Source organism: Dufourea novaeangliae, unplaced genomic scaffold (assembly GCF_001272555.1).
Source record: "Dufourea novaeangliae isolate 0120121106 unplaced genomic scaffold, ASM127255v1 scaffold90, whole genome shotgun sequence".
NCBI classification, from domain to species: Eukaryota; Metazoa; Arthropoda; class Insecta; order Hymenoptera; family Halictidae; genus Dufourea; species Dufourea novaeangliae.
In genome coordinates this window covers 73,348-84,578 of record NW_015373969.1, presented here as the reverse complement: position 1 = coordinate 84,578, position 11,231 = coordinate 73,348, and the positions used below count along the sequence as shown (strand labels likewise).

Below are 11,231 nucleotides of genomic sequence, written 5' to 3'. Positions count from 1 at the left end.
GAAACAACATGGAACCCTTCGATTACCATGGTCTCAGGTAGACATACCGTTAACCAACGAGATAGAATCAAGCGAACCCCAAGTAGTATTAGTCCACGCGAACAGTCGCTCTGAAGTTTAAATATGCGCTGATTGGCTACGAGCAATTTGCCCGAGGCACGTTCGCGAATCGTTAACCTTTCAGCGACGCCCGAGAAAATGAATTTCCGCGACGCCGACGTATGACGAAACGCCGAGGCTGTCCAATTACGCGTCCATCGAGGCACTACTCGGTACCCATTACGCGCAATTATCGTCCGGCGTGCGTCGCGTTTATTCACCCGATCGGAATCCGGATCGGGACAGAAAATTCGCTCGGTTTTCGTGGCGAATCGCGGCGATCCGTCCATTAAGCCTATTCCGGCGGCAGCGGCGGCGGCGGCGGCGGCGGCTCGATTACGACGAACTCGTTCGTTTATTTTTCCGGCGGCGTAGAGCAGGAGAAAGCAGAGCGAGCGATCGCGATCGCGAACGCGTTCTCGTGTCGTAACGGGCCGCGCCACGCCACTCAGTCGCGATATTGTTTATTGAAAATGAATCCGACAGAAGTTATATGTCGGTTGGACGTGTCAACACGGTTTCGCGAAAGCGGCCCGAGGTGTTACGTAAGAATCGTCGATTGCCGATTTACGCGCGGTCGTTCCCAGATCTCGGCAATTCTCCGAACGAGGACAAAACCGATTTTCTATTTTTAGTTATCGATATAAACGGTTTATCGACCAATTTGTTGAAATCTATTTCCTGTCGCTGGGAAAGCCTTGTTCTACGATCTTCTAACACCGAGCCTCGTCCGGTTTGTATCGCGACGCAGACCGTAGGATCTGTTTGAACCGATCAGAGTGGGAATTATGTACTTTTGTACGATAGAAGTATAAAACCCTTTCTTTCGCGCCGCGGCCCTGGACGAGTAATTGGGCCGACTAGGTGTGTCTAACAGGGCAGCCCTGCAAATTAAATTCACTTTCAATCGTGTGTACGTACAATCGGCAGCGGAATCCGTCGATCGAAAGTGAACGTGGACGCGTTAGAATGCCGATAAGGCGGAAAGAGAGAGAGAGAGAGAGAGAGAGAGAGAGAGAGAGACCGAAAGGGAGAGACCGCGATAGGGAGAGCGGGTTGGGTCCGCGGCACTGTCGAGGTTACGGAAAAACCACACGGGATTAATCGCGTCGAACTGATCTCGAATGGGCTCCGCGATCGCGGTTGGAGGGGTCTGTTAATTTCCATAGATCGCCAATGAAAATCTATCGCAGAATTATCCGGCGCGTAGGTCGCATTACCGGTTGAATCGGCGGCCGTTTCTTTATACTCGTGTCGTAAGCCTGGTAACCGCCAGCGCGTTGTGGAACGTATCGTTACGTGTTAGATACCGGGCATAAAGTTATGGGAAACATAAATTCACGGTTTACAGAACGTTTCAAACACGATCGAGCACGTGAGAACGGTATCCAGTTGTAACGGCGTGTTCGTCGCGGATATGCAGTAAATCATCGATGAATGTTCCAAGGTACTTCTCGGCACTGAATATTAAATATTTCATATACCAATGGCCGTATACAGCTGAAAGAAATATCATTGGCTTCAGAATTCCAAGTTAAACCTCATTAAAAAGTCAGCATTACATCTGGGAACACCTCTCCTTGTCAGTGCCAAGGAGAGCCTTCGGACACTCATCGTTCGGGACTCAAGATATCTGCTTTATCGCCGATTCAATTTCTTTTCCTTGTATCGCGGACACGGAACTGCGTGAAAACTCCGTCGACGAGAGGTGAACGGAAACTCGCTCGGAAAGAAATAACCGCGGATCTTCCTGATGCGTGGCGGGGCGTTTAGTTGCGTGCGCTCGCGATTCGGCACGTGCTTTCCTAAAACGAAACTCTCTGCTCGTTAGCGGCGATTAGTCTTGGCGAACCGAATAGAAATTCATGATTCCGGACGCGCGCGACTTCTCGCTGGAAACGCACGAAAATATCTATGAACGGGCTGGTACCGCATCGAGGTAACACCGATCCACCGATATATTTTTCCTTTCACCTTATTAAATATCGCCGGGCACATGTCGGGTGTAGGAGTCGCGGATCGCCTTTGTTTTGTTCGCCTCGAGATGGAGAGAAAAAAAAATTGGGTGGAAAGTTGGACGGTCCGGAGAATTCGAAGATAGAACCAGTTCGCTTTCGTTGTTGATCCAGAGGTGTACAAACGTCCCGTCGAAATCGAGCAGAGGATGCGACGCGGACACGGCCGGCGAAAGTCCTGGCGCTTTTATTTCTCTTGCTGAAACTGGCCAGCGCTGCTCGGTCGTCCTTTCACGATTTCATGCGTGTGATTTGTTCCCCGCGATCCTTTTATTCATTTTTCATCGGTGCCTCCGGCTTCTCGAGTTTCAGTCTAGATTACGAGATGTCGCGAACGCCGAGAGGAAAGCGTGTTTCGGCGTCTGGCAGCAGTAACAGCAGCACGGCCGTCGTCGCGGTCTCGGTGTTTTCTCTTCTTACGAAAATTTCGCGCGTCTAAATACCAGAGCGTTGCGTTACGCTTCCAATCTGTTCTTTTTTCGACTATATCGGGCGGAGTTGAGCCGTTTCGAGCGGTTTCACTAGCCGCGAGGTATACGGCTCGACTCGAGAACTCGAACGCTCACGTGGTGGAGGGATTGTCGCAAGAAAACGGTGACATTCTGGCCACGGGTAAAACCCCACGGGGCCGGCGATGAGCGCGCCGCTTCTGCTCTCTGAACAAAACACTGTGATTACCGCAGTTTAGGTAATCCGAATTTCGTGCGGACTCGGTGCCGCTGTAAGGCAACGTTCCCCGAGTGTAAATAGCAAACGAATTGCCGCTACTTTCGCCACGTTAATTCTCGTGGATCCTCGTATACCGAGACCGAGGATAATCTACGGCGGCGGATCTCGTTCGAGAATCGCAAAACCCGGCGTGTGCCCCCCGCGTTGCTCCCGTTTCGGTCAGAGTCGGATAATTCCGTTGTCCCGGAGTAATTCTGTTCACCTGAACTATCGCGCGTTCTCGATCTGCTTCCCGAATAATTCCCCTGGCAGGAGTGGAGAAAAGTTAACATCGCGATTCGACATTACGGGAGAAGAAAAGCACAGACCTGTCTCTCGGCTCCGCTGAATCTCTTTCTTCGTTAATCCCTCATGAAAGCACCGTCCTCACATCGAGGCGCACTCGAATGACAAATTTCCTCACAAACCCCGTACACCGCGACTAGTTCTCTCTGCCAATTATACAGTTCCTGCGAAAAGCACTTTCGAGCTGGCTCGAACTGCGTGTCCGGTTGGATGATCGGGCAGGGGGGTGGTTACTTGTATCGTCGCTTGAAAATACACTCGTCGGACAGATCCTACCGCGAGGATTCACCGCGTTTGGAAGGTACAGGACAAGTAAAGACCGCGTCCGGTCCGGCCAGAAGACTGCGCGATGGAAGTGGAAAAGCCAGCAGCAGGAGCGTTGTGCTCCGGCCAGCGTCGTCTGGTCGAGCTTTCTACGACCGAGGATAAGGTCGAGGAGGGGGTTTCGACGTGCATAGGCGTCGTCGTCGCTCAACTTGCCCCCCTTCCTCTCCACCCCCACATTGGCGTATCCCCACCGTCGCAAAATCGATTCCCGTCAGAGGGAAAGGCACCGCGCGCGAGTGTGGCACCTGCGTTGCCACCTGATAGTCGACGTGAATTCCGCTCGAATCGGACCCACTATTGTACACATGCTGGTGAAACCTTTCAAACATGATTAGAAGGCCGTCACATTTCTATCGGCGATACTACCGTGTCCTTACTTTTACCAGGACTTTTTACCGTTTCACCCCCCGCGCAGGACACCGAGAGGGAGAGCTGGAGGAGACAAAGGGTGGACGGATCCGGAGCGACCGCGAAAGGTCTCGCGACGCCTTCAGGGGATTCCGAGTCGCTCGCGCCCTCGTCTTCGCGGTCCTTTCGACCGGACCGAACCCATATCGACGAATTCTCTCGGATCGTAGCGTGGGTTTTCGAAAGATCGATCGAAGAAACGAAGTGAAAGTGGAACGCGCCGACTACTCCACCGACAAATGACGGATCGACGAGGACAAAAGTGACGACGAGACCCGCGTGAGCATGGCATCGCGCGCGTCTCGAGGATCCCATTAATCGATAAGAATCGCGAGCTTTTGTGTCCATCTCTATTTCTCTCCGTCTGGGACGACGCTCACCGAGCACACAGTTGTTTAGCAATAGGAAGTTTGGCTTCCCGTGATGCTCGCTAGTTGATCCTTTCGTAATCGACCGGCATCGTGCTTGAAAAACTGATCGACTCTCGCCCGCGAGCCGATTGGCTTTCCAATAAATTACCTTCAGGGTCGCACAATCCACGGGGCAATAGAATCGTTGTTGCCCCGAAGAAAGCTGTGTTAAAATTTAATTTTCCGATTTCAACGCGTTCGATTTTAAGGGAATAGGGGGTTGACTAGGTAATCTGAAGTTTATATCGTCGAATTCCCTTAACTCTCTGGACCAAAAGATCCAGAGCACCTGTGTCCATGAGATGGACCGGTTCGTCAAAGTTCACTGCTTTCTCTAAGGACGGCGGGGTCCTTTCTTCCTCAAGGCCCCAAGGACGATGCATCCAGTCCCCTCCCCCTTTCCAATACTTCTTCCCGGCAGGGATAGGGTCGTGTCCGTGTGTAGGGTCTTTTAATGTGCTACGAACGCGAAGGACACCCTCCGTTCCTTCTCCTACATCATCGATGCGAGAATAAGAATACGTACAATCTTGCAACCCTTTGTTCTCTCCTAGAGAGGACTCGGTTTTGCAAGCGATCAAGCGACCAGCCTACTGATCTTTGAAAAGAGATCGCGAAGAATTTGAGGATGGGGCGTAGGATACGCCCGTGGTATTTACGCTCGTCGTGATTCGTCCGAGGACATCACATCCTATCCCTGTGGTTTTCACACCCACGGAATATTTACGCGTCATATGTTTGCCGAGGTGTTTCATGCAAATTTTTAATATTACCCCTCACGCCGCAATAATAGACGGTGATTGTCGAAGGAGACGTCGCGGGTGCGTCCCGACGTTGGATAATCGTCTTCGATCCCCTCCCCAGACAGCAACGGACGGAGCGATGCAATCGGTCGTTTTTCTTTTTTTATTTCGATCGCGTCGTCGCCTCAGCGGGACGTCATCGGAATAACGGAGCCTCTCCCGGTGACTTTGGCCTTGCCGTTCGAAAAATGCGTTTCACAAAGCGGAATTTACACGGGGGGATTTCGTAAGTGGTCGCGCCAAAATTTCTATTCGGTTTACGTAACCGCGCGTCGAACAACGATCGAAATTCTTCGCCACGGATGGTAATTACAGATGCCGGTGAATATCGTGAGGAACGCGGCGGCGTTCGATGAATTCTTTCCTAGGTAAAAATTCGTGGCCGATAAATGAATAATAGAGCATCGGCGCGCGAGACGCGAATGCAAACGACGACGCATAGACGGAAAAGCGTAGCATCGAGACCGACGTTTGACGGGGAAAAGGCTGGGAATAAACTTACCGTTAGCGACAACCATTCACTTTCTATTGTCCAATCATGCCAAGAAATCGTCCATCGCGATTTCGACTTTTTGCGCGCGATCGTCGGTCGATCGAGAGCCATTGTTCTTTTCTTCGTCGTGGCGATCTATTTTTTATCCACCGAATCGAGTCGGTAATTGTACACAGAAGGAAGTGATGATCGTTTCGGTGGGACATGGATAGAGACAGTTGCCAACCAATAGTTGGGCTTCGAACACGAATGTTTGTATTCTTGGTTTTTTACGAGCAAGGAAAAAATTATGTTAGCCGATCAGATGAAAGCACACACACACCTGGTCACAGTGTACTTCCACTGTGTTCGTTCGATTCACAGGAGATAATTAATGCATTAGTTGTTTGTTTTATTGAAGAGTCAAGTTTCTTATAAAACAATTAAAGAGCTAGTCTGATCGGTCTGTCGGAGCAAACTGTGCGATAGAAATTTGAACGGTTCTATGGAGAAACGGACAGCAGTAGTTGTGTGTGTGTGTGTGTGTGATTGTGTGGTTGGTTGAAAGTGTATCTACATCTTTTTCGGACAGCATCGGGAAACAGTCGGTTGCCATCGCGTGGAATTTAACGTCTGAGAATATTGCAGCGCCCTGTTCGCGCGCGCATCCTCCGCCGGCAAGCTAGGAACTCACAACTCGGTTCTCGACGAAACCTCGCTTCTCCGTTAAAGTTGTTCTCTTGCCTGACCAGTAGAAAGACTGTACAGAATTGTTACACCGCGCTTAAAATGTTTCACAGGAATATAAAGTGTTGTCGTTAGATCTTGTTCCCGTTTACATCCCTGTACAGGTCGTCGTTGATCCCGTACAGTCTCGGCGAGTCGTTGCAATCGACCTACGATAAACATCGATAAAGTATTTATTAAACGCTGAAAAATCAGAGGAACAAAATTAAGGAGAGATGGAATGGTTCTTTACCTTGAACCACCAATCACAGACGCGAGCAGACTGGCTGAAAACGGTGCCATTTGGACAGAGGAAACTGAACTGACGTCCATTCGGTAAGCACCAGTGCCAAACCTGCCAAAGAAATGTTGAATATTATCATCGTATCGATGATTCGTTAATTTCACGTGAAAGAGTGTAACACACGATCACACACGATGTGGATTTACCTGACATCTGGCTTCAGGATCGGCATAGTAACCGGGTAACTTGCCACCGCAGGTAAACGTAAGACCGAAAGGAACGGAATCGTAGATCGGGTAGTCCACGCCAGGTGTGTAACCGTCTACTTGCTGGAATGGTCCGTTAACATCGACTCCGTAAGATTAATCCGAAACGATAGCATCTTAATTAACATTAATTAGTATTTGGCCGAGAGCGTTCCAATTAACCCGGTGTGATTTAAATTCCAAACGAACGGGATGTTGCGCGAGTTACATTTCGGTTTCCTTTCGGAACACAAAAGCGATTGGCTCGCGGGATGCAATTAACAAGAGCATTATATTTACATCGCGAGGATGCTTCCTCCGGCGGGGCTCTGTCGAAACGACTTTCGTCACGTATCTCGTGTCGTTCACAATGGAACGTGGACCGAGCCGAGGATGCACGGCATGAGTCGCACTTCCTCTCTGCGGTATGTTGGCACGACATACGACGCATACACGGTGGTCGTTAAATTTCATTCGGTCGACTCGTTTACCATAGGTTGCCCCTGTTTCACGGTTAAAGGGCAAGTATTTCTATAGAAGTTCGCGCGAAGGTTTTGCGTCAGCGATGGTGCGATAAACACGCGCGTTTCCGGTGCGAGAAATAAAAGGGTATCCCGAGAGTCGACGAGAAGGAAGGCCCTTCCCCTAGGGCAACGCGGTTAATGATCCAAGCAACGCTTCGCGGAACGTTTTAAAGGATCTCGCCGCGAGATCTTTTTTCGCAATTGGCTATCGACCGAGATGAGAAGAAGAATAAAAAAAAAAAGGAGGCCGTTGCGACACACGAAACGCTGGATCGAGCCAGTCCAGTGCGTGCACGTGCCCCTGGTGTGTTTGACCGGAAGTCGGGTTACATTGTTCCACGGCAAGCGGATGCGCATCTCCGCGCCTTTGTATTCGATCTCTCGTCCAGCGGTACGCGCGCAACCGCAAAACACCGGCCTCCGCCCTCTCGACGCGAACGGTAATTTCGATGCTTGGTTAAGAAGGTATACGTATACAGCTGCAATCGGCCAGCTCATCGCGCGCGCAAAATTCGGTTAGGTCAGGGTTTCGTGGGAGGTGTGGTCGTGTATTCTTCGACGTGAAACAAGAGGTCTTCGAATTTTATAATGGATTCGATTACGAACAAAAAAAGGATCAGAAACGATTGGACGTCGAAGAGGAATCCTCGGTGTTACGATACCGACGCGTTGATTTTACCAAAGGATTAGAGGAGCATTTCTAGACGCACGGACCGTGAATGCTCGAACCGCGATAACGATCGTCGGATCAATTAATCATTTTCATTCCGTTTTTTTTTTCTTTCTGACCGTTGCTGGCTGCGCGCCGGCATTGAAAATTCGGTTCCCGTTCGTACGCGACCCGCGTTCATGGTCATCGTTTCCGGTGAAAATGAATACGCCCGCGGCGATTGCCTGGCGGATAGAATCGCGCGGATATCAACGTTGTATCGGGAACAGACGAAAAGAGGTCAACCACGAATCGTTCGTGTTTCGTAATTCTGGGATCAAGTGTAATTTCCACGGATTCTCCCGTTCGTCCAGCAGCGCAAGAATCGCGCACCGGAACATCCGAAGGAAACGTCGAGACGACGCTGAACGAGTTTGTCTAACGAATAGTCGCTCGCGAGAAAGGCACGTTCACGCAACAGGGGTTAATTAATGAATTACTTCATGCCGCCACCTGGAGGAAGATGACGCGAGAAGATACCGCCCGCCCTCTTGTCATTGTTGTACGTGAGAAACACGCGATGCGAATATAATAATTTCGCGCTTTAATTCTGCCGGAGGTTTCGTAAACGCATTGTGACCCACCAAGGAATTATATCCCGCCGGGTGTCGCGGATTGCGCAACCGATCAAACGTATCGATCTCTTTTTTGTACGTTTTTCTTCTTTTCAACGTATACGCGAGTCGATATCTCTACTTACCGCCATCGCTTGATACAACGAAATCGCGCCATATACCAGGATCGCGCACAGAATTTGGTACCGCGAGATCATCTAAAAAAAAAGAAAAGATAATGGAGAAGAATGATATTCAATGAACTGGAAAATGTGTTAAATAGCGATCGAACGAGTCTGTTGGATCAAATATGAAATGCGCAGACGGAAATGCTAACTTCTCGAGAAGCTCGAGGGGCTTCTTTTGAAAATTTCTGCCAGCTCTCTATCCTGCGAAGATTGGACTCACCTTTTTTCGTGAAATATCCAATCACCTTAATCCGCAGTATCCTTCCGCGTGGTGTTCATTTATCTCAGGCTGATTCCGTTGTTCTCGTATCGCGGGGGGCCACGGTGCACTGAGATCGGTCCTGACACGCTGGACCTCCGTCTTGCACAAAGTTCGGTCTCCACGGTGTTACCGGTAATGTTTCTTTCTCGAAGGATGCTACCACGAAGTGGTGGTATATATATGGCTTTAGAGATCGGGCAAGACCTAGGGGGGGTTCTTGAGAGCCCCTCTTTCACGGGGCTCCCACACCGGACGAACGGAGAAAGAGAAGATCCCAGGGAGGTAGGGGAGGGATCCACTTCTGCGATGCCGCAGATTCTTCTCTTACGCAATCCCTTCGTGTTCTTACACCCGTGAAAACAGTCGTAACGATCGTACTTGAACCAGGGTTGCGACGTTTTCCATCTGCATCCGATGTTTACGTCATTGCCCGCGGGAAGGGATGATACGGGACGAAGACACGAAACATTTATCGATGATCTTCGAGACACGATGAACATTTCGAGGTCTTGGATCGCTTAAATTTGTTTCTTCGAGGGGTCAACAGATTGCTGGAAGCATCACGGTGCTACTTCACAGCAATCTCGTATGCCTTCGAAGTTACTGAGACGCGTTGATAACAGGAAACCGAGTGGACAGTTTCGACCTACTAATCTTGTTATTTTCTTTCACTGACCAGCACTAAGTGGACGTTACCGAACGTTTACGCAACGTCTGGTGCTTCTGCAACCGTGAAAACGATAGCGTTGCAAGGACCAAAGGGAGAATATCCTCTCAAGGTACCCTCGCCCGTTTCGAAACTGTTTCCTGCATCGTCGATCTCTCGTCGACGCTGTTTGCTCGCCGGGCTCGGACATCTTTCGCAAAGATTCGTTGCGATCCTATCGATTAATTACACTTTTGTGTGTTTTTCTCGAGGAGGACGCTCGAGATTATTCCACCGATCGCATCGATCTGATACCGCGCCTTTTATTTTTTCGTGCGATTCTCCCGACCAGAAAACGCTCGTCACGAACTTCGAAATCATTCGGTGTTATCCCGTGACGACGAACATTCAAGGTTTCGACGAAAATTAACGTTTCCAGTGGTTCATTATGGCTTATCCGAATGTGTCGAGATTCGTGAGATTCGTTCACCTTTAGCATACTTATTCGTCGAACGACTGCAGACATTCGGCTGATTTGTGTTACATATTTATCGAAAGGTGAAACTAAACGTGTTCTATTGTCCGTATTACGTGTACTTAATTACGATTAAACAACCGGAAATACGGGAGTTTCGTGTGATCGAATCGTTCATTTGCATGTAGGTTGTCAAGTTCCATCTTCCTCGCGGCAAACCCTCAATTTTCGAAGCACGTTCAGTACCAATTAGCAGACGATAATTGTTGGCCGCGATCTTTTCCGGATCGACGTGCAAATTCTACAGAATTAGGCCGCCGATTCCACCTTCAGTGGCGGCGGCGGTTCTCTCAGTCCTATCTCGAGTTAGATAACAAGTTCTGCGCCGTTCTTGAACATTTTTTCCGCCGCGCTTTGTTTGCCATTACATCGCACTTCAAAATGTTCTCGCGCGTTGTCGACTCGTGAATAATAATAATAATAACAACAATACGATTCTTTTACTGTTTCGGCGGCGTGAGATGGACGGGTAAGAGAAGGAGGACGAGAGAGCGGAGATACGGTAGGTAGATGTCGTTCTGAATTAAATTATCGTTAATTATATATCGGGGCGGTTTCAAAATCCGTGTAACACTCGTGGGAAGGTCTGTTTGTTTCCTTTACGATTTGAGAATAGCGCGGAATATAATCATGTTGATGCCGCCCGCGGAGTGGACGGGGTAACGTTGACGGAGAGGAAAATCCGTGTCTTATTCTTGTTAAGAAACCCGTTATTAGGATATTATGGTCGCATTAGAAAGTCTTCCCCTCTACCCCCATGCCCCCTCGTGACCACTTAATTCGAGGCGAGCCCCGATAGAAGTTTCGAATATCTTATCAAACGGTGTATCTTAAATGTCCCCGTTTCGAATGTTACGGTGTAAAAACGCGCGTCGTTGTTACGTGGTTTGTATCGCGGCCACGCGAACGGAGAACGGATAGGGCCCCGCGGAGACTCTTCTCCTCTCGTTCTTTTTTCCTTCGGGAAGGCAATCAGAAGGAGACCATTTGTTTTAATGGACACTTTCGTCACAATGACGACGGTTACCGTGTCTGTGCGCCCCGAATGTT

The 11,231-nt window shown here is 49.5% G+C and overlaps 1 protein-coding gene across 1 annotated transcript; it reads right to left on the bottom strand.

The window, feature by feature from the left end:
* Positions 1 to 6,366: 6,366 nt before the first annotated feature.
* Positions 6,367 to 8,768, bottom strand: LOC107186801. The gene is made up of 4 exons (XM_015574741.1): positions 8,697 to 8,768; positions 6,725 to 6,847; positions 6,528 to 6,629; positions 6,367 to 6,444 (listed from the first exon to the last, which is right to left on the bottom strand). The coding sequence occupies exons 1-4, from the start codon at positions 8,766 to 8,768 to the stop codon at positions 6,367 to 6,369; spliced, it is 375 nt and encodes a 124-aa protein (XP_015430227.1).
* Between the last annotated feature and the right edge of the window lie 2,463 nt (positions 8,769 to 11,231).

Bases quoted from the DNA above. Each gene is read 5' to 3' on its own strand.
- LOC107186801 (XM_015574741.1), bottom strand. From the start codon at position 8,768: ATGATCTCGCGGTACCAAATTCTGTGCGCGATCCTGGTATATGGCGCG. The intron at 6,630-6,724 runs GTAAATCCACAT...TTTCTTTGGCAG, and splicing joins ATCCTGAAGCCAGATGTCAG to GTTTGGCACTGGTGCTTACC. The intron at 6,445-6,527 runs GTAAAGAACCAT...TGTTTATCGTAG, and splicing joins TCTGTGATTGGTGGTTCAAG to GTCGATTGCAACGACTCGCC.